We start from the raw sequence: 22,706 nt of genomic DNA, 5'->3' as shown, positions 1-22,706 counted from the left end.
GAGCGACTGGCGGAAAGAAGGCAGGAAGGCCTGTAGGTCACCTGGGTGAGGACATGCTCGCCTCCCAGGATGGGGGCAAGCGGAGAAGGGAGGCAGGGAAGAGTGCCAGTCATGTGCGTGGGACAGAATGAGCCTGGTGGCTGAAGCCCAAACAAGTCAGGAAGGGCTAAGGCCACTCTTCATGCGCTGCTTCTCCCCCGGGAGCCCAGGGCACTGAGAGGAGGGTGAGTGTCACGTCCCCAGCGGTGACACGGCAGCGCCCAGGGCAGGCCAGCCCCGGCAGTGCTAGGAGAAGGAAGCTGGGGCTGTAATCGCACAGGAGCCAGGGTTCATGCACCCGCTGGACATTCCCCCAGCCCTGGCTCTCCTCCACACGACACACGGCCGCGTCGGGCTGATCCCCCAAACCATCGTCCAATGGGACTTTCTCCCAGGAGCTTGGCCAGGAGGTCAGGGAGCGGGTAGAGACAATCTGGCGGCACCCTTAGCCTCCCTGGCCCAGCTCCCTTACAGCCTGGGGCTAGATCCTCAGGAGCAAGGTTCAGGCAGCTTTCCAGAGAGAGGGATTCTGACCTCACAAAAGAGTCTGGCCCTTCTCAAATAATCACGCTGGTCAAATGCAAAACAGGAGAAATGAATGAGCGTGGCGGGAGAGTGCTCTGCACCTGCTCGTGGCCACAGGGCTCCAGGGCTTTCCTTGCTCCCCGTCTCTCTGACCCTCTCCTCTCGGCCACCCACGTCACCTTCCCAATAAATTACTTGCCCCAATCTTTGTCTCACGAGGTCAGAAAGCAACAGAAGCAGAAATGCAACCCCTCTCTCTTGCCTGCCATACCTGGCTTCCCCTAAAAATCCACGGGGCCTCTTACAGGCAACAGCAAGGTCATGGACTCAACCTCTCGGTCAGGGGCCACAGCCCTGACAAGTACTCCATGGCGGCCCACATCAGGAAGGCCCAGGACAGGTGAGCCAGAAGTTTTAGCTCTCCAGTTAGAAAAACTACACCCTCTCCACCTCAGGGAAGCCCACAGCTTCACATACGGGCCTTTTTCTCTAAACTTCACACTCCATGCACTTTCTCAAATTCTGCCCCTGCTTCTCTTAAGAGAGGCCTTTTAGCTGGGCTTGCCACCCCAGCTCGACTGCAAACTCCAAGAGGGGAGGGCTGTGGCCCTTAATTTGCTCTGCGTGGTGTCCTGGGGCTCAGCACCGTCCCGGCACATGGCTGGAGCCTGGCGCTCGGAAGAAAGAGGGGTGACTCCCTCATCTCTGTGTCCTGCAGGAGGAACGGCCAGGTTGGCCCTGCTCACGCCTCTGCCCATGCTTCCCCAAAAGTCCAGATGCGGGGATGGTCCTAGCAGGCAGCAAGGCAGGGGGCCAGATACCCGGGCATCCCACAGCCCAGGATGCAGACGCAACTCAGCACCCACAGTGGGCTGAGTGTCCCCCAACACTGGCCCCCATCAACCATCTCTTATCCACTCGGAAGACAGCCCTTGGAAAAGGGGAATCCGGGCCCTTCCTTGCACACCTCCCCAGGAACAGGAGTCAGCCGCCCCACAGGACCCAGGGTCCCCCCAGGGCAGAGGGAAAGCTGCTGCCACGGGCCCTTCTTTCCACCGCAACCCCTTCGCTGCCAGGAGTCCCAGGGGCCCTACCTCCTCCTCCACTGCTCTGTCCCCCCAGCTGCCCCGAAGACAAGGTTTCTGCCGAGGGAATAAGACGACGCCCCTCCTCCACGCCCCTGCCCCCTCCCCATTTCTCATGTTATTTCCCACTTGGTGTCTTATCGCCACATTTGTTAAAATGGCTGCCACTTAGGAGGTGGCAAGCAGTCAGAAACACAATCTGGAGCAAAGCTGATATTAAATAACTCCCCGCGCCTGGCACGTCTGCCAAGGCTCCCTCCTGAATCGCAGGTGCATAAGGAAGAGGCCGCACAGGGTGAGGCGCTGCAGACACCCCGAGTCCAGGCTCAGAGACACGCCTCTGCTGGGGGAAGGCCCCTCCCTTCTCGGGGCTGGATTTCTGCACCCGTAAAGCCTGAAGCTTAACACTTACCTCTAACCGCCCCCTTCCCACGTGATCCCACGACCCCCCCCCCCAACACACACACACACACACACACACACACACACATACACACAGAGCAAAGGGCAGAAAACAGTCCCGGACGTTCAGATCCGAGCTACCAAAGGGCCCTCACTCAACCCGCCCGATGGCCCCTGCTCTTGTCATTTTCCAGGTAAACAGACGCAGCCTCGGAGATCTGAGGCCCACCTGAGAGCTGGAGATTAAACTATCTCCCAGAGAGTGGCACCCCAGGAAACATCGCAAAGGTCGGTTCCTTTAGACGCCGGGGTTGGCCGGCCGTGAGGAAGTCAGTCAGTTGCTCGCCTGCGCTCATCCCACTGGCCCAGGCAACACCCCAGGGGCCATCATCACATTCATGACCTCAGAGAATCATCTCGAACCCCTTGCATGTGAAGAGAAGAGAAATTCACTTGACAGACCCCCCTGAACCCCATCTGCCGTGAGGCAATGTCACTTTTCACCTGCCCCAACAGTGCCCACCAAGGTCACCTCACCCCAGCGGAACACCGTGCTGTTCTCCACTCCAGCCACTAGGTGTCACTGCTGCGCCCAGCGAACTGGAAGGATCGCCCGTTCATGGGTGGGAGGAGAAGGACCCCATGGGGCCAACGGGATCCCACAAACCACCTCTGCAGTGTCCTAACCTCGTCCTTCTTCCCGAAAGAGACAGATGGCCAATCACGGAGTACCCACCATGTTCCAGACACTTGCCACACGTCGTATAATTTAATCCTCACAGCAACACCTCCCAGTAACACCTCGCTTTGCAGGTGAAGAAAATGAGACCCAGAGAAATTAAGCAACTTGCTCAAATTTGAAAAGAAACAAACAAGGGGGAGGGCAGGGACTGGAACCTGAGTCGGATGTGAAATTCCATGACTTTTCCTCCACCCAACGTAGCCTCCCTTGAGACAGCAGAATCTGAGCTATGGGCTCTAATTGAATCCAATTGTTTTGCCGTGACCCTCAGAGGTGTTGGCCCCTGGGAGAAAACCACGTGCAGCTCTGATCAAAGGCACATTCCCAACAGGCAGGCTGAAATAAAGAGCACCTCCCTCCCTGCAGACATCATGGTCTAGTGCCCTCTTGTGGCTGAACGTGGAACTGGAGTGAATGTGAATGGGAGGTCCTTAAGGGAGGGGACTCAGGGACCCCGGAGTCACCTCTTTCCCCCTAGATTCCTAAGTCCTTTCTCCCAGGGCTGATCCCTGAACCCTATCTGCAACTGACAGGCTCAGTCAATTACAGTAGCCGGGAAGGGGATCACCTAGTGAACAACAGCTACCTAGGGCAAGAATAGTAGTAAAACTACGTAAGACCAGGTCTGCAAGGGGCTGGGTGCTCCGGAATTAGTCAGCATAGAAATTCCCCACGTCCAGAGTGCCTGGGACCCTCTGCCACTTACACCCTCAGTATCCCAACTGAGTCTCTCAGTGGGAACCATAACTATCTCCCTGTTCTTTTGGCAGACATGTGTGCCTTAGCTATTTTTGAAGGTTTGGGGTTTTTTTTTTCCCTCCAAATACACACCATCTTGGTCCTTTCCTTGTCTCCCTCAGCTTTGGCCCAGGTGCAGGTGGCTCCCCCTCGTGTAACCTCCTCCAATCCCATGCCTCAAGGTCCCTGATATGCCACTGTCCATCACCTCTGCAAGAGTCCCATTGTACTGCCCACCAATTTGGGCGCTGCGCACTCATCACGTAACCCTGACAACTACTCTACAAAGATGGATACAGTTAGCCTGATTTTTCAGATAAGGAATCTGAACCTCAGAGAAGTTAAGTAACTTGGGTAAGCTCACCCAGCGGTAGAGCCAGCATTTAAACCGAAGGCTGTCTGGGCAAAAGAACCCACTATTCTCCCTATGACACAAGGCTGCCTCCCAGACAAAAGAACCACTGGAAATCTTGGGCAACCAGAACTGTTCTAACAGAAAGCCCTGGATTAGAAGCTTTATCTGTCAGGATGAGCTGGAAGTAGAAAAGACTGGAAGGGGGAGGCACAGATGAGAGCCATAGAAAGAATCTGTTTGTGGGGAGGACGTTCTGGAGTCGAGGAAGAAAATGAGAGAGAACACACACATACACACACAAGAAATCTGACAATAACCCTACATTATTAGTATTACCTCCGTTTTTCAGAGAAGCAAACTGAGGTTCAAAAAGGTAGCCACGCCGGTGTGCCTGGGTGGCTCCGTTGGTTAAGCATCTGCCTTCGGCTCGGTCCTGGGATCGAGCCCTGGCAGGGAGCCTGCTTTTCCCTCTCGCTCTACTGCTCCCCCTGCTTGTGCTTTCTCTAGCTCTCTCTCCTGCTCTCTGTCAAATAAATAAGTAAAGTCTTTTTTTTTTTAATTAAAAAAAAATGTTGCCAGCCCAAGGTCACAGAGCTGGTAAGAGGCAGAGTCATGAGCTCAAGCTTCACTGAGGGGGGGACCATCTATAAACAAGGTTGCCAATGCAAGTGACCTCCCGTCCAGCAGGAGGGCCATAAATGTTGGCTTCATCCCTGCTCTTCAGCCTCAAGAAAGTGTCAGAAACAAGCAGGTGGAGAGGACATCTGGGGGGAGCGCTGTCAGTAAAACATCCGACTCTTGGTCATGGGCTCGAGCCCTGAATCTGGCTTTATGTTCAGTGCAGAATCAGCTCCAGAGTCTCTTTCCCTCTCCCCCCTGCTCTCTCTCTCTCTCTCTCTCTCTAATAAATAAAATCATTAAAAAACAAGCAAACAAAAACAAACACTGACCACAACAGAGAGGATCCCACCTGCAACCCTGGGTCTGGCAGCCACGGGATGGTTCTGGGGACAGAGTCACAGGACCTGACTCCATGAGCTCAACACCCACCACAAAAGCAGAAGACCCCATCTCCAAAGTCGACAACCATGTTAGCGGAACAGGGCTCATTTATGGACCAACTAGCGCATGGGAAAAGACAGCACCTGCTCAAATACTAGAACAGACATGAGAGAGCCCAAGGATTCACAGAAAGAGTCCAAACTAGCTGGTCCAGGCTAGGGCCCATGACCCTAATTTGCACAGCACTCTCATACCCACCAACGTAGATGGGTATCTCTGAGCGACAGACAGGGTCTGGAGAGCTTAAGAGACAGCACCGCGCTCTCCCATCTGGTAAGTCTTGGGACCTGGTACTGACTGAGCCACTCCCTGGTGTCTTAAGAGAGTCCCAAGTTTGGCATGGGGGTGTGGAGGCAGGCAGGAAAAAGTGAGAGATGCCCCTACACTTGGGCCAGTAGATCAAATGGCCTGAGGGAGCTCATAAAGCTCAATTATTCCGTGACCCTAACCCACAACGTAACCAACCGCCCACCACCTTCTCTGTGTCCACATCAAGACTGATCTTCCTGAGCAGGGGCTAGGTCCCATTCATCCATCTCCAGGTGGGCTGATCCCCACTGCTGCTGCTGCTGGGGACCAGAAGGGAAGGAGAGCCCTGACTTCTGTCCACCCAGCGCACTCTCCCAGCCACCTCCCGGGAAGCTCATGTCGGTAAGACTCCCATGGCTGGGCTGGCTCTGCAGACAGAGGCCCTGCCTGGGGGACAGCTGACCTCCCTGCTCATCCCTGGCTCAGGAGTGGCTCTGAAAGCCAGGTGTGCGAGGCCACATCTCACCAGGCTAGTGCCACATCCCCAGCTCCCAGCCCGGGAAGGCAAACACCGGCCTCCGACTGGCTGGTGCGCAGCACTGCCCTCTGGTGGCCACGGGGGGTCCACACGCTGACGGACTGGGCAGGCAGGAAGCCAGAAGCTCTCGGGCTTGTTTACCAAGACCTCAGCCGTGATATGCCCAGCCCACAGAAGAGATGCACTTGTGCATGCACAAACACACCCCCAGATGCACACACACAGCCCAGTTCACTGTGGGAGGCACAGACGGGGACTGCAACTCAGAGACTGCACCCTTCACTCTCTCGCTGTGGACTTTGCAGGAGACTTAGGACTTCTTCCCCTGCCTCTGGAAGAGCCCAAATCCCTCAGCCCCTCAGCAGCCGCTAGCAGAGGGCGGGGAAGGGAAGCCACGCCAGCTGGGGAGGCAGGGCCCCGTGCCAGGACGCACTGGGTGACTGAGTCACGCCCCTCCACCTCTCCGGGGCCCCACGTTCCTCTTTGGCAAAACTACATTGGACCCCAATTATATGAGCCCCTTTCCAGATCAGATGATTTATGGTTCGAGGTCTTGATCTGCTTCCTAACTCAAAAACGCTCCCAGATGTCTAGAAACGGAGACATCAACATGGCACCCTACTGGTTAGACAGCCCATCAACCATGTCACCACGCTGATTAGACAGGGACCCCGGGGAGGGAGGCAGGCACCAACTCCCAGAGGTGACCCAACTCCCAGAAGGGAAAACTGAGGCCACAGAGGTCCTGTGATGTGGTGAGCTCAGCCAGCCAGTCAAACAGCAGCGAAAAATGGGATGTTTCCACAAATGCTTGCCCCACCATCCCAGCCACGGGTGGCTACTCCGGCTCTCCCCATGGGGACAGCTGTGGCCGACCGCCATGCTCACAGCTCATCCCTGTGGAGAGGCTGACGGAGCTCCCATGAGCAATGGGACAGAGCTGAGGAGGAGGCAAGAGAAGAGGAAGAATTCTCTAAACACCAGCCTCTAGCTCTGGCTCCTGGGCCCTCCAGATGCCTCCCTGCTGTTCTGCACCCACCAGCCACCTTGAAATCCCAAAGCTGTCCCTGGGAGAAGCCACCCAGCCCTCCCCTCTCTGATCCAAACTCTCAAGGGTCATGGGCAGTCAGGGACACAGTCCTGCCGACCACACCTCAGCCCAGCGTGGCGCTGGCAGGGACCCAGCCGCCAGCTTCCTGAATCCCCGCCAGCCTCAATGGGCGCCTGGTCTCCTGGGGCAGCGAGCTGGCCTGATCAAAGGCCGAGACACTACCGGGTGGTCAAGGAGGCCTGGGAAGAGGGCTTGGCAGAGACAGGGCCTCGGGGGAGGCCGAGGTCAGGAGGGGAGCCCCTCCCTGACTGTGAGAGGCCTGTCTGGGACCAGGCGAGCCAGACCATGAGGCCAGCACCACACCCACCATCTTGTCCGCCTTCCCCTCCGACCCCAGCTAGGGCAATGTGCACCCAGAGATGTTACAACATGAAGGACCCTTCTAGACCTTCACGTCTACCCTTTTCCTTAATTAATGGATTATGATGGCCGCGTCTTCAGGAATGACCATGTGCACGTGTGTGTCTACCAGTATACATTTGCACGCCTAAGGAAAGAGCAAAAGAATCCAGGCTATACAGCTTAATATTAAACGTCAGATCACTCTGCGTGGAATTCAGCAAGTCACATTCTGTATCTGGACTCACGCCCCATCTGTACAACAGGATTCACGTTAATGAGTGAATGAACGAACGGCACTTCTCTGATAGGGTTGGTGTGAGGCCATAACAAAGTAGGACCTCTCAAGTGCTTGGAACGGTTGTCTAGAACATAGGAGGTGCTCACTAAAAGCTAGCTGTCCTTAGCGATCCTACACGGACAGTTTACTCTTTACTGGGCCTGTACAGGACACCGACCCTCAGAGCACTGTTAACAGGTAGTTATTATTATGCCCATCTCATAGATGAGGAAACTGAGGCCCAGAGGAGGTAAGGGGTTTGTCTGAAGCTAGGGAGAGCCCAGGCCCAGAGGATCTGCTGGGGAAACCCAGTCACGACGGTCCTCTCTGCACTTGAGGGTTCTGCGGAAGGAATCCTCTCTGATTCCCACCACCCAGACCGGGGACCCTGTTGATGGAACAAAGAAGATGGGGGGGGGGGGGGGGTAGCCTGGAAGGCAGAGGTGAGGCTGGAGAGGAAGGCTGGGCTCCCAAGCCCCAAGCCCGCTGAGCCCACAGCCTCCCCTGCCTGCCGGTAAACAGAGCAGAGCAGAAATCCTCGCTGCAAGCTAACCTCTAATTGGCGTGGGCTGCCGTCTGCACGGAGCCCAGGGGCGGCCAGCCTCACATACTTGTTGCCTCTGGGGACCCCAGATTTGGAAACATCGCCCCAGAGGGAGACACAGCTCTAGGCAAGGCTCGGGCTTTGACAGAACGCCAAGACAGGCGCCAGGGCAGAGCCGAAGAGGGCGGCGCCTGTCCCGCCACCTAGGAGGAGAGGTCTTCCAGCAAGGCTCAGGGCCCCGGAGAGGTGCTGCCCTGATCTGAGCCTCTCATGGGCCCCATGCACAGAGGGTGAGGGAGGGGACACCTGCAGCAGTCCCTCCCAGCCCTGAGTTCTGGTGAGCCCTGCCCCCAGGGTGAGGGCAGAAAATGGAGGACTCTTATGGGACTTCCCAGGGCTCCACTGGGCACCGGGCTTCACAGGAGTCTGCATCCCTGGATAGCCGACCCACCGAAGAGCAGCAGCCCACACGGCTGGTCCCCTGGAGTGTGTTTCCCCAAGCGGAGGCAGCTGGGCTCTGGGGATGGATGATAGATAGGTGACTTGACTAGATGCCTCAGCCACCACCAGCTCTGCGGGGGTCAAGCGAGGCCTCCACTCAGGCCGTGCTTAGACCCAACTGCCAGGACTCTCAGCCGTCCTCCAGCTCCTCCCAGATGAACCATCCCATAATGCTGCCCCTGGGATAAAGAGAACTTTCTGGATGAAAATGACGCCATGGAGTATCTAGCCACAGGACCACAGCCAGAGAGAAGAGTCCACAGACCCACGAGAGCCATGAGAGGAGCGGCTCGGAAGGAGACACAAGGCTCTTCTAAAGCTTTCCCTTTGGGAGACACACAACTCAACCTTTTTCTTTATTTTGTTCATCGGTAACATGGGACAAATCATCCCTGCCTATCACTTCAGCAGTTGGGGCAAAAACATACCCAATGTCTGTAACCTGGGAGGCATGAAAGAAATGCTGGGGTGTTCAGAAGGTAAAGAGTTTGCTAGACAGAAACAAAAAGCCCTCAGGGACTAGGGGGCCTTAGGAATCCTGGTCCCGGGCTGAGAGTCCCTCCACTACTCCGCCTGGTTCCTTCTCTCCTTTCCCTACTCCCCCCTGCATCCATCAACCCCTACTCCCTGGAACAGATCCAAGAGGGGGAGCCAGTCTTCAGGGTCACCTCTCCTACCATCCACCCATCTCCCTCCCAAACTCGGGCCCTTCCAATCACAAGAGAGCATCAAGCCTTTATGATGATCAATAAAAATGTTATCTTGCAAGCCCTGAACACTCCTCTGTTTATTAAGTTACATGCTGGTGTATCTTCCAGCCGTATGCTAAGCAGTCCCTCTTCTAGACAACAACTTGAAATGGAAGTTCTAGCATGTTCTTCTCCCATTCAGTGGAGGTCCCTGCTGGAGCAACACATGGAAGCTTTGCAGAGGGCCGTCGCCTCCCTGCCTTCAGTGCAGGGTAGAGAACGGAGAGCCGCATGAAGCTAGATGTCCAGGCTGTGAGGGGCATCCCTAAGTGTGACATTTGGTCTGGGCCGTTGACTCCAAACTATGTGGCACTTTCTAGGTGACCCAGAGTTCAGTGGAGGTGGGAAGGAACGAAGGGAAAACCGGCCAGTGGCCACTGGCCGAGAGGGAGCACCCAGTCCTCTTCCTGGTGGCATCGCAAGAGTCAGCACCAATCCTAAAGCTGGTGCCCTTAGAAGGGACCTCACAGAGACTCCATGGGGTGCTCCCTGCGCCCTGGGGTGGCATCAGTCCAAGCTTGAAGGGACTCAATTCATAGTTGAATTTACAAGCTCAAAAAGGCTACAGACCCCTCCTACAGCTCACAACGGGTTAGGGGCAGAGCCAGGGGAGGGACCCATGTGTGTCATCCCTTTCTCTCTTCCTACGCTCCCTGCAGTCAATGGGAGGCCTCCAAGTGAGGCCAGAGCCAGTGTCTGTGATCCCAGGATGGGGTCCAGTGGCAGCGGAGATGCCACAATCCTGGCAAAGATCATTCTGAGGGAAGGGCACAGCCCACCCACACCCCCACCCAAGAGCCAGCTGGGCTAAGGACCCTTACAGTCAGAGAAGAGGAGGAGGCAGCAGACAGGGACGGGCAGGGCAAGGACAGAGCATCCCAAGGGAGCGGGCATGAGAACCGCCCTTCTTCACGGCAGCCGGGCAGGAGGCTGGTCGGCCCTTTACAGGACCCTGCACCACCTCCCAGACTCCAGGACCAGCCCTCCAGGGACCGGCACCCCAGCACTCCCAAAGCAAGGGCCAGGCTGCGCTGCTTTTACCCAAAGCTGCCATAGCTCCAGCTACCCTGGAGCTGCAGAGATGATGCCCTGGGCCCCAGCGTGTGCCTAGCAAGACTGACCTGGGCTTGTGGGAGCTGAGGACTCTGGAGCCAAGGAGGGCCTGGCCTCCAGGCAAAATCCCAGGGCCTCTGGAGCCCCGGGGTCCCAGCTTCCATCCCGGAAGTACCTCATTCCCCAGAGCTGCAACCAGTCTCCCTTCCAAATCTTACCACAAAGGAGTCCCAGCTCAGACCACCTCTCTCAGACCTAGGCTCTATGCCTGGCTGAGCTCCCCTGGGGCCTGGCTCACACCGTTGCCTGCATCCCAGGTCCCATGGGTAATTGTCAAGGCTGGCCTCCCCTTGATCCTTAGAAAGGCTGAAAATCAAGGAACTGATACAGCAGCCAGAACCCAAAATGATCCTTCACCCAGCAGAGGCAAGGGCCTGCAGGGAAGATGGGGACCTAAAGGGACCAGAGAGTTGCAAACACCAGGGATCCTGTGGGGGCTCCCACAGAGACCCCGCTGGAGGCTCAGAGTCCCAGCCAAGAGCTCAAAGGGTATCTGGGTAGCCAACCCCAGGAACATTGGGTCCCATGAGCCATCTCCTCTCCCTTGATCTTCTGACGGTCAAAGACGCACCATTGTGACCTAGCATCAGGAAGGCTTGACCTAGACAGAGGATCCAACTCCCAGCCTCCACCCTCTGCCTTTGTGACGACAGAGCCTGGCTGGGCGCGGCAATGCGCGGCCCCTTCTAGGTTGAGGTTACTGTGGGCCAGGAGCTCCCATGGCCGAGGAGCTGGCTTCCTGAACAGAAAGAGGCCCAGAAGCAGAGCCCTTTGGGAGGGGAGGGGTTGAGACCCACATTTCTGCTCTGATGCCTTGCAGCTGATTCCCTCCTGTGACTGGTGGGGCAGCCCCCTCTCCGATCACGGGCGCCCTCAGCCAGCCTCCGATGGGGACCCAAGAGGTGCTCCACACACGCCTCTGAGAGAAAGATAACAGGGACTCTCTTGTCCATCTTCAAAGTCAGGCATGATCAGTTAAGCACCCAGGGAGGGGTGTCAGGGCCCTAGAGCTCCACAGACAAGAGGGTGTGTCTTTGGAGGCCAGTCCCCAAGGACACCCCCTCCAGGTTCCCGGAGAGAGGCCTGATGGAAACACAGCTTCATCCCAGCTCCATCCCAAGAGTCAGCCCAAGCTGTACCCTTAGGCACACACCAGCAAGAGCTTCAGGCTGATGGAAGGCTGGAGGACCCCCAAACTCCCTCTCTCGGAGGGAACACACTTTCCTCCTGCAAAGTCTGGGTTGCAGCTCAAGCCCCCTTCCCAGGTCGTGCTGAGGTCAGGCCTCCTCCGTCGCCCTCCTCCTCCTGCCTGTCCTCCAGGTCCTCCTCTCCGCCTGTTTCCACAGGCATCCGGCAGAGCGGCGGCCGGGGCCTTGGTGTTGGATAGCCTGAGACCTAAGCCTGGCTCACCACTGGGGCTATGTGCCTTGACAGAAGTTATTCTGCCACCCTGAGCCTCCAATCCCTCGAGTGACAGAGGAATGGGTGACAGCTACTTCCCACAACGAGCCTGATTTCCCTCCCTCCACAGTCCTCTGCCTCAGGCCAAAGAGTGGGCTCTTCCCGAAGCTCTGTCAATACCAGCGAAAGATCTAAGAGGGCACTGGGGAGAAGACGGGGTGAGGAAAGGTCATCAGACCCATGACCTCTGACCCTCCTCCCCCACCTGCCAATCCACGCAGCTCCTGTGGGAATCCAGTTCCCCAGCTCTTAGGTGTCGGGGTGGACGTAAGGAAAGGAGTCCTGCCTGCTTGCCAAAGAGCCTGTGACCCGAAACACACAGTCTCCCAATCCAGTCCCTGCTCACCATTCTCCCATTTGTCCCACTGGGGTCCTCCAAAGGCAAAGGGGACAAGAGACCACACCATCCCCTCCGGTCACCCACCTTTCAACACCTCCATCTTGGACCCTAGGCCTGGGAAGAGCAGCCCAACTCCCCCCTTCAAACTGCTTCCCCAAGCATCATCTTCAGAGGAGCGACCGCTGCCTGGCTACAGAGAGCCTACGTGATTGTGGCCATCCCTGCCTCCCACTGGCTTCCCACAGATGCACGCATCCTGGGAGCAGAGAACGGCCAGAATGAGGCTCACCAGCTCCCAGAGACCCACACCAGGGATCTGTTCTCAAACCTTTAGCACCCCCCCACCCCAGTCCCCCTGGATATCCCCAGATCCAGCTCAGGAGCCCCTGGACCCACTGCTAAGCTCTCTCCCCTCCCCGTCCCCCAACTCACCCCCCCCCCACACACACACACAGCCAAATGCACTCCCAAGCCAGAGTTTCCCTGCCGATAACACTCCAGACCCTCCCCCCAGCCATCCTCAGGGGCGCTGGAATGCTGTGGCCTGCAGGGCCCAGAGAGGCAGGCTTGGGTCCGGCCAGTCTACCCCTGCCAACCTCTGGCTGCCCCCTCAGCTGTTCCTCTGTTCATCCCAGGCCCACCGGCTGCAGGTGGTGAGGAGGTGAATGGCAGAGCCCAGATATGGGTCAAGCTGGTCTCCAGGGCCAGGAGTCAGAGACATCTCCGGGGCTGTACACTTCCTCCAACTGTTAGCTGCAAGGATGCTAGCGCTCTCTCCACGAAGCCAACAGGGCTGGCGGGCTTTCGAGAGCAGAACTGCAATTCCTCCCAGCCTGGCTGCCCCATTCTGAGGGAGAGGGAGGGCTGCTGCCTGGGAGACAGCGCCAATGGCAGCTTCGAAAGGGCTTGTGTCTGCCCAGATGCCTCCTTCAGACCCCAGCCAGGACTTCAGGGCAAACCCCTCTCTCTCGGCATCCTACCCATTTTGAGGGTTCCCAAGGGGTGTGGACCTTGGCAGGGGGACAAAAGAGCTATCCCCTGAACAACCCCGGCAGGGTCCACACCCTTCTCTGGCTGACAGAATGGGGGGGAGGGCCGTAGGGGGGCGGGTCACCCGGCCCTGAGGTCAGTGTTAGGAAAGATGGGCAGCCTCCCCGGATCCTGGCTGAGCTCTTCTTTCCCGTGTGCCTCGGTTCTATCCCCCATCCTTAGCCAAGGGGAGGGAGGGAATGCAGGCCACCACAGGTCTCACTCAGACGGGGCAGAACCCAGCAAACGGCAGTCAGAGTTGGATTGTCCAAAAAAAATAAAGAAGAAGAAAAAGAAAAAGACGGATCTGCAAGACCATCTAAGCCTCATCCCCAAACCCCGCAAGCCCCCTCAGCTCCCTTCTCCATGCTGACTCGGAATTACCGGCGCAGTTATCAGAGCTCACAAGGACGGGATCTGTAGGCGCCCAGATGCAGATGAGGGTAGGAAAGGCGGGGGGGGGGGGGGGGGGGGTGTCTCGGAAATGCCCAAAATGGGGTTGGAGAGGGCGGGCGAGAGAGAAAGGGAAGAGGTAGGCGTCCATGACGGCCTCGACATGTCCAAAGTCTCCCAGCGAGCAGCCAGCTCCCAACTTGTTTACTTGTCAGCGTGTTTCGCTGTTTCCAAAAGGAAATAGTTAACGATCTCGGCTGGATCTCCAGCAATCCCTGTCACCTTCCCTCCCGGCCCAGCGCCGCCGCTGTCACTGCCGCCGCCGCCGCCGCCGCCGCCGCCGCCGGGGATCGAACCTCGTCTACTTTATTCCACTTGAGCGTGGCCAAACTGTTGCTATTTAGTGGGGGGCAAAAACCCGACTCGCACCCTCGCGACGAGCCCCGGCGGGTGGGGGCGGGGGCGGGAGCGGGGCCGCGCACGCCCGGGGCCGGCGGGGGTCCCCTGCGGGGAGAGGCACCCACGCGGCGCCGGCCCCCGCTTGCTAGGGCCGGATCACCTGGACTACGCGGCCCGAGAGCATCTCCCGAGCCACGGCGAGCCTGACGCGCGCCCGGCGGGCGGCGGGCGGCGGCGAGCCGGGGCGGGCGGGCGGAGGGCCGGCTCCCGGCCGCGGGCGGGCGAGAGCGAGCCGCGGAGCGAGAGGGGAGGCGGGCTGGGGAGCGGCCGCCCGACTTACATGGAAGTGATATTCCTTGAGATGTCCGTGATGTTGATGCTGGCGTTCCCATTGCTGTTCCCTGAATCCTGCCCCTCCAGGAGGGGGAAGAGGTTCCCATCGTCCGGCCGCCGGCAATTGATCTCAGTCTTGCTGCAGACACAATTTGCAGGGCAAGCCAGCACGGAGCCCACATAGTCCAGCCAGACGCTTCCCAGCAAGAAAATCCGCCAGAAACTACACTTGGCTGGGCAAAGAGAGACATCCATCTCCGATCGCGGCTTCTAAAAAAGAGGAGGAGGAGAGGAGAGGGGGGTGGGGTGGGGGGAGTGGGGAGAGCTGGGGGGGAAGGAAACAAAGACGGCGAGGGAGGGGGGAAGGGGGAGGGGGGGCCTCTGCCTTTGAAACGCCGTGCGATCAGATGCAAAATCCTTCAGCGTCTGAAACCATCGCGGCCGCCGCCGCCGCCGCCGCCGCTGCCGCCGCCGCCGCCGCCGCCGCCGCCGCCGCCGGGTGGGAGCCGCGGGGAGCGCCTAGTGGCGCGGTTTGCCTGGCATGGTGGCCGGCTCGGCGCTCGCCGGCTCGCCGGGTCCGGAGGCTCGGGAAGCGAGCCGCGCTCTCCGACTCCGAGACTTTGCAGGGTTGCAACAGACGGTGGGGAGGCAAAAAAGAAAAAGAAAAAAAAAAAAAGGGAAAAGGAAAATATGGTGCTAAAGTCACCAAGTCCCACCTACTGGGCAGAATTAAAACGGACACACCTGCAAAGCACACACACACACTCACGCACGCACACACACTCACTCACTCACACATACACACACCCGGAGCCCGGGGGAAGGAGGAGGAGGAAGATGCAGTCGGAGCTGCAGCAGCCGCCGCGAATGGCTCGCCGCGCGCCTGCAGAAATGTACAAGTGCTCGGAGCCTTACGAAACGCACGGGTTATCGGAGCGTCTTCCTCGGCTCCCTCCCTCTCTCCCCCTCCCTCCTCCCCTCCCTCCTCCCCTCCCTCCTCGCGGCCTCCTCCCCCCGCCCCCCGCCCCGGCTGGGAGCGGCAGGAGAGCGGAATCTCCCCCCTCCCTCCCTCTCCCCCTCCCCTTCCCCACACCCCACTCCCTCCCCGCCCGTCCTCTCCCTCCTCCCTCCCCACCCACCCACCCACTCGCCGGCTCGCGGCTCTCGCCCGCACCGCCACCCGCAGCCGCGAGGCCGCCCGCCCGCCCGCTCCACGCCTCGCGGCCCGGAGCCCGGCGCCCGCTCGCCGCAGCCAAGGGGAAACCGAGACGGAAGGGAAAAAGTTGCAGTTGGGATTGAGAGGGTCTGGGCTGGGGAGGGGGAGTTGGCGAGCTGGCTGCGCGACACCGAAAGGCGCTCTCCTTTCCACTTTTTGGCCCTCGCGCTGCCCGGTGTTTTGCTGCAATCCGGACCGCGAGAGGAAGTGAAATGGACGCGGCCGAGGTGACCGGGGGAGTGCTCCCGAGCCTGGGTGGGGGGCACAGGCTCGAAGACGGCGGCGGGGGCTGCGGGAGCGCACGGAAACCGCAGAGAGGCTCCCGGAGCCGGGGACGGGAGCCGCGGACGCGCGGCACTCCGTCTAAATGACACTCATTTCCGTAACCGAGAGTCGGGGAGCTGGGCTCGGCCGGGAGGGGACTGCGGGGCACGCCCGGGTTGGTGCCCCCACACCCCCTGCGCCTTCTTGGCGGTGGGCTTTGCGTCCAGCCTCGGGCAGGCAGGGAGCGGGGAAGGACAGAATCAGCGCCCAAAGGGCTGCGCTGGGGAGCCGAGGTGGCGAGCGGCGCGTGCAAGAGAGAAACGGCCGGGAAATTGAGATGCAAGGGGCATTTTTTGGCAAGCAGGCCAGCACCGTCAGAGACCGGCTTCTTGGGCTCGGCTCTCGGGTGCGCTGCTCTGGCTGCCCGGTGAGGGGGCGGGCGGGCTGCTTTCTCCGGATTCGGGGGCGCAGAACCTCCCTCCCTCCCACATAAGCACCCCTTCCTGGTAGGGGCGTAAAGCAGGTGCAGCCTTCGACGCGAGCTCAGATCCCGTCGGGAGAAGAGAAGGGTCCCCCGCTTTTTGCTTTGGTAAGGTTTGGGTTTTGGTTTTTTTTTGTTTTTTTTGTTTTTTTTTTAATAAAACGTCAAAATGCCAAGTGTGAGCTGTTTGCTGAGAAAACCAGAGCATTCGCTGTCGGAAAGGAAAAGAAAGGGTTAGGGAAGTCGGAGCAGGCAGACACACTACGGCATTCACACGCAGAAGAAAGCAGGGCTCTCCTCCCCGATCTTGGATGAGAGCAGGCTAGGAAGCAAATGCGCCGAATTCAACTGCATCCAGCATCTGAAAGGCTTCTCCCCCGCCCCCCTATGGATTCCGAGCAGGTCATGCAACTTGCAGGCAAGATGGGGGAAGGGGTATGCGGAGGCCACCCGCCCACCCCAGGCGTAACCACAGACAGACCAGGCGCCTTCGAGTGGCACTGTCGCTGAGTAAACTTGGAAGAAAAAAAGAAGGGAGAAACAGAGGAACATGACTATAAAAGGCAGTTTTCCCCACTTCCCCTTATGTTCTCTGCCTTCCCTGGGCCTCCAGGGGGACTTTTACCCCCCTGTTGCCATTATGGCCTGGTAGCCAGACTGGCATTTTGCCCTCCCACCAGCAGGAGGGGACAGAGAGTGGAGACCTCTCTAGTGGGGCAAAGCAGTTCCTTTGGGCCCCAGGACAACCCAGATACCCTTAGTCCACTGGACGCCCCCCTGTCCTTAAAGTGCCCTCTGAGAGTGACCCAAAAAATGCCTATTTGAGAGGCTGGGAGACTGAGGCAGAGGCCAAGGTTGGCCTCTTGAAGGAGGTGGCAAGTGGCAGCAGAGACATGTAGAGAACCTTTCTCAGACCACTCCAGGGGCAGATTCCAAAAAGCAGGGAATGCCAAATGGATTGGGCCCAGCAGTTCTCCAGCCTGGGACTAAAATAGTTGTATCCAAATGATGCCCAGCCCACTTGTGCGGGGAGAGAGAGACATGGTTTTTAACATTTCCAGCCGAGAAGGGGAGGTGTCCGTAAGTCAGAACAATTAAAAAAAAAAAAAAAAAAAAAAAACTTGAAAAATCCCTTTGGAGATTATAAAAATGCATACGGTGAAGCAAGGGGGGCCTGATGGGACAAGAAGCCTGTCATCCCAACAGTAAAACGGGATTAAAACGGGATGTTACGTTTATGCTGGGACTCTGGGCGGGAAGAGACAGCTCTAAAGGAAGGAGGTCCTTTTCAAAGCAGATCCTAGATTAGGAGTGGAGAGAACAGAGTTCTAGTTCTGACCGTAGGCAAATCACGTAAGCCTCTGGGCCTCAGCTCTTCTGTCTGTGGGATGACGAGGCTGGTCCTCGCTCTCCAAAGTGAGGCCCTCTGACCACGGGCACCCACGTCACCTGGAGGCTTGTTTGCCCGAAGCATCCCATGCCCCTCCCCCGACTGTAAGAATATCTGATAATCCCGCCACCGGCCCCCCTGCTCTTCTAAGTCACTCCAGCCCAGGTTCATCTAGAATGGGAAGAATGTTCGAAGCTAGTAGCTTGAACATTCTCCCATTCTAGATGCACCTGGGCTGGAGAGACTTAGAAGAGAAGGGGGGCCGGTGGGGGGATTCTCAGAATATTATTCAGTCGGGGGAGGGGGTGGGGTGAAGAGCGGGTATGTCTGTGCAGGCACCTTGTTAAAAACAGATTTGCAAAGTTTCCCTAGAAGCTCAACAAGGGGCTCACCCTACCCAGAAAATTGCACTCTTGCTTCAGTACTTCTTAACCCCAAAGATAGGCCAAATTTGGTAGAGGAAGCAGGAGAAAGTGTCCACTGTAGACGCCCTCCTCTTGGTCAATAGGGGTCCAGGGCATTTGGGGCGTCCTGTGTCCTCGGTAGGAATGTCCCGATTGACAAGGATTAATGCCTGACACATAATGATTCCCAGTCTGCGGCCATCACGGGGTCTTAGAGAGACCAGGACCAGCCAGCATCCAGCCAGCACGGTTAATCCCTTCCATGTCTTGCTGCCAGCTACAGCTTTAGAAATGAAGAAACTTAGCCATGTAGCCCCTGCTCATCAGAGATAGGAGTGGGCAAAGTGTTTCGAGCAGAAAGGAAAGCTTTAGACACTCTTTACAGCTGGGCAGCTGCCTTCTGGTACCAAGGGTCTAGAGAAGGAAGAAACCCAAGATTTGGATGCGGTGCCCCCCCAGACAGGCCGGAGCAGAGGCTGTCTCCCAGAGCACAGTGGTTCCACCTTTCCTGCAACCCAGAGACGCGGAACACATCCTATCCCGAAGACATACCACAGCTATGTGAGCACCTGAGACATCTCCTTGACTGCTGGGTTAAAAGGTATCCCCAAAGCCAGAATTCCTCGCCATCTAGGAGGAAGGGAGTGGGGACTCGGGAAAATACGAGGATAAGCAGCAGACCAGGAGCCATCCCCCCAGCGCCTGCCCCCTCTTCAGACCTCTGCGGGAGTGCTGCTCATAGGTCTGTCTTTCTAACCCAGCCACATCGGCTTTTCCAATGAACCCACACTCTTAAGGAGGGGCCACGTTACTGGCCATGTTATAGGAGCAGGCCAGACCCCAGGCACTTGGGATGCACCCACCAGGGTCTACTGCTATGGTGCCAGCCTAAATCCAGGAGTTGTTCAGCCCAACATTCTAGTCTGAGCAGAAGTGAGACCTCCGGCCCCAACTCTGAGCTGTGGAAGGAAGCGTGGACAGGAAGGCGACCCAGGGAGTGGAGAGGAGACAGAGGGAAAACTGTGCCCCCAAAGAACCTGCTGTTGCAAAGAGCTACCAGAGCTGGCAGACTTGACTTGTGTAAGAGAGAGAAGTCTGTTTCCGGGGTGGCCTGAACTCAAGATGTGAGCAGGGAAAGGCATGGCTGCAGGCTGGGAATGGGTATCCAGGAGACCAGGAGCCAAGGAGGAAGTTGTGACCATACATGGAGAGGGAAAGCCCACCTATGAAGAGGCACAATCAAGGCCAAGGTGTCAAAGGAAGCAGCAAAATCTAAGGGCAGAAAGTTCCAGCTCAGGATCCTGACTTAAGTCCCAAGATCTTGGGCATGCACCTGCCAGGAGGTAGGAGCTACCTGCCAGGGAGGACAGAGCCCCTTGCCTCTCACTCCTGTCCGTTACCGATTTTCGGAGGGATACCTAGATTCTCCTGTGCTGCCCTGGTGGGAGTATCCGGAGGGGACCTGGGGTTCCTCACCAGTGATGCCTTATCCTGAATGATAGATTCACAGACTCTCTGGGCTGGAAAAGGCTCTCAAGCCCAAAGACCCACAACCCCATTTGATGCACAAATCCCCTCCATGTCATCCCCACATGCCCAGTCTATCCCTGCTTGAACACCTCCAGGGACAGGAGGCTCACACCACCCAAGGCTTCTGATCTGTCTGCAAACAGCTTTACTCCTTGGATAGCCTTCCGCTGGAAATAAGGAAACCAATCTCCCTGAAGCATCCATCCTTGGTACTAGTGCTACTACCTTGAACCCCATGGAAAAGGCTAATCTCTTTTCTACAAGCCAGTCAGAAGGCTGACCACCTCTCATCTCTTCCCAGAGCACAGTATCCTCCATTTTCTCACTCCTTCCCCCGCTCTGGTCACTGGTAATGGATTGTCAGTGGCCCTTGTAAAGTATGTCTCCAAATCATGCAGGCTGCAGGTGCTGAGACCTCAGGTACAAGAAAGCAGGCAACTCTAAGAGGACTAAATATGGTTTCATCTAATAGACCCACGGAGATGAATTCACCACCCAATAGCATCTGAACGCAGGTCAGGCACTCAATGCTCTGTGCCTCAGTTTCCCCATCTGCAAAACAGGGGTTCAACGGGGTCTAACTCACCGGGTGGCTGTGACATAACACAGTGAGGCACTCAAACAGTGCCTGATGCTCAGTAAGCACTGGGTGTGTGTGTTAGCTCCGTTATTCTGCTTTTGAGGTACCCAGAAGGCTTTCTGGCTTCACTGGGAAGCACCAGGACCAGTTATCCAGCAACAGCCAAACATACCGTCACCCTAAAAGTCACCTCCCACACACAGGAAGCAGCACCCCCACCCCAGCAAATTACTGTGTGGGGCCAAGATGTTGGGGCTCACCCACGGATGTTCTCAGCTGCACTTCAAGACCCCAGAGTCGCCAGCAGCCAGGGAAGCTTGTTTGCCTGGGTGCCTGGGGACCAAGACTCTGGGCACTGAGAAGCAACCCCATGGGCTCTCCCTGGTTCCTTTGCCAGCTTGTTGCTCCCTTGGGGGCTGGGGGCAGCTAGCTTTCGTCTGCCCAGCGGGTAAGCCCTGCTGACTCACCACCACTGGCCAGGCTGGAATTCAGCACCATTCTGTCCCTAGTCCTGCCTCACCTTGGGTTCCCGGCCTGGTCCACTGCAGCTTCTGCAGAGAACAGGGTCGAGGACACACAGCTGGAGACAAAGAATGAAATCTAGGTGGTAGGAATCACCACCGGGCTTCTGGGGAGTCAGAGGAGCGAGCCCCCAGAAGACACCAGTAGAGTCTTTGAGCATGGGTAGCCTGGGAAGACAGCACCCTCACACTCACCCTTCAGCATAGACACCTCCCTCCTGCCCCTTCCCAGGTGGGCTTCCCACAATACTCTGTACCATAGCCCGCCATTCACCTGTTTCCAGACCAGGGGCAGCCAGAGGGAAATGAAATTGATGAGGTGGGGCAGAGCCATCTAGGTGACTTTCTGATTCCCAAAGGGATGTTCTTCCTGTTAGCCAGCTTTGAAAATGAAAGTTTCCTGAGGACAAAGACCTTGTTCATTTTATGTACTAATTTGCCAGCCCCTTTAACAATACTGAAAACATAACAGATGCCATATATACATACATATATATATATATGTATGTATATATGGCAAACCCCTGCACTTTGAAACTATTCTACACATGGCAAATAAGCATTCAGCATCAGTCCATAAAGCACTTAAGAGGGCCAGGACCTCTACCCCTGCTGTTCTCTCCGTTGTCCCCAGGGCCCAGCTCTGTGTCAACACAAGATTGGATATCACACATTTTAGAGGTGATTTAATGTACCCTTTTGCTGCCTGAAACCCCATGTGAGTCCCTAAGAGAAGTCTGGGGCAGAAGTGGGGTGCCCTGAGCCGATTACCTCCTCCGCACCCCAGAGTCACACTTGCCGCTATAAACTTGCCCTTGGCGGGGCAATTATCAAGGGGCTTTGAGAACAGAAAGATTAGTAGCTCCTAATTTCAGCTCCAAAGTCAGGAGAAGTTCAGGAGCAGCACTTTCCAAGGCGATGCCAGACCACCGGGGCTCTCACGGGCTCTTCACACTGAGCTGGGGCCCAGCAGCCCCATCACTGTGGCCTCTGTCCTATAGAAAGGCAACCCCGCTCCTCACCTCCTGGGGCCCTGACTACATCCTGTCGTCCTTTTCAGCCACCTGTTCAGCTGCCCGGCTCCTGCTCCACCTTGCCTGCCTTCCGCAGCGCTCTTTTTTCCTCCTGCTTCTCAGCAAAACAACCTGTATCACACTCTTACCCGCCGTGGCTCAAATGCTGGCTTTCCAATTCAGCTCTGAACTATTTTGTTTATTGAGGGTCAACAACCTGTGGGGCTGGGTCACCTTGGGCATGCTACTTGACTTCTCTGATCCTCCACTTCCTCCTGTGCCACATGGGGGACCAGGAATTCCAAGGGTCAAAGAAGACGTTATATGTAAAAATCATTTTGTGGATGGTGAACATAGCATAGATGACAGCCACTGGCTCCTGCTAACCAGGCAGTGGACACCAGGACCTTTGCACATTCCATCAGCAATTCACGCGTTACCTGCCTGCCATTATCAACCACCAGATGATCTCAGAGTGAAGGCAATGCCAAGGCAACAGCTTCTGTCCACACCTCTCATGACATTCTTTCTTCGGAGAGGCAGTGGAAGCCTGAGTGTTAGTTTCAGGCAATTCGGGTTCGGATCTCAGCTCCAGCACCCTACTGGCTGGACACCTGGGCACATCCTGTCACCTTGCTGAACCTCATCCTCCCCACCTGAAAAAACATGCTCTGGGATATTTCTCGTGGATATTTCCCTTGCGATGTAGTTTTGGAACTGCGATTATAAAATGTGCACGGTGCACCTGACGGGGGGGGGGGGGGGGGTTGGCCTATAGTAGCTGTATCCTGTCCCTTCCTTTTCTCCATATTCTTCCTCAGGGGCCCCACCCTTTACCAGATGGCTCAGCCCCCACATTAGGGTACTCACAAATGCTGCCCTCCCTGCTTGCTGGAAACCATCCTGGTTTCTATTTCTTAAAGCAACACAGATCTCCAGGAGCTCAGAAGGCTAGTGAGGTGATGCCCCAAAGTCCTCAG

General features: G+C 57.1%; 1 protein-coding gene across 5 annotated transcripts in view; it reads right to left on the bottom strand.

Annotated features, from left to right (window-relative positions):
- Window positions 1-15,308, bottom strand: part of NTRK3 (neurotrophic receptor tyrosine kinase 3) — a 381,172-nt gene extending 365,864 nt beyond the window's left edge. Inside the window, exons 1-2 of one of the 5 annotated variants that reach the window (XM_059180039.1) lie at window positions 15,135-15,308; window positions 14,335-14,945 (exon numbers count right to left, since the gene is read on the bottom strand). In XM_059180039.1, coding sequence (XP_059036022.1) covers window positions 14,335-14,582 — 248 coding nt within the window. In that variant the 5' untranslated portion in view covers window positions 14,583-14,945; window positions 15,135-15,308. Of the gene's footprint in view, window positions 1-14,334 lie in introns of all 5 variants that reach the window. The other 4 variants (XM_059180038.1, XM_059180040.1, XM_059180041.1 and 1 more) reach the window with 4 other exon arrangements.
- Window positions 15,309-22,706: the final 7,398 nt, after the last annotated feature.

The sequence above is a fragment of the Mustela lutreola genome, chromosome 7, assembly GCF_030435805.1.
Source record: "Mustela lutreola isolate mMusLut2 chromosome 7, mMusLut2.pri, whole genome shotgun sequence".
NCBI lineage: Eukaryota > Metazoa > Chordata > Mammalia > Carnivora > Mustelidae > Mustela > Mustela lutreola.
Note: the sequence above shows the minus strand (reverse complement) of the source record. Positions and strands in the feature narration are given on the sequence as shown.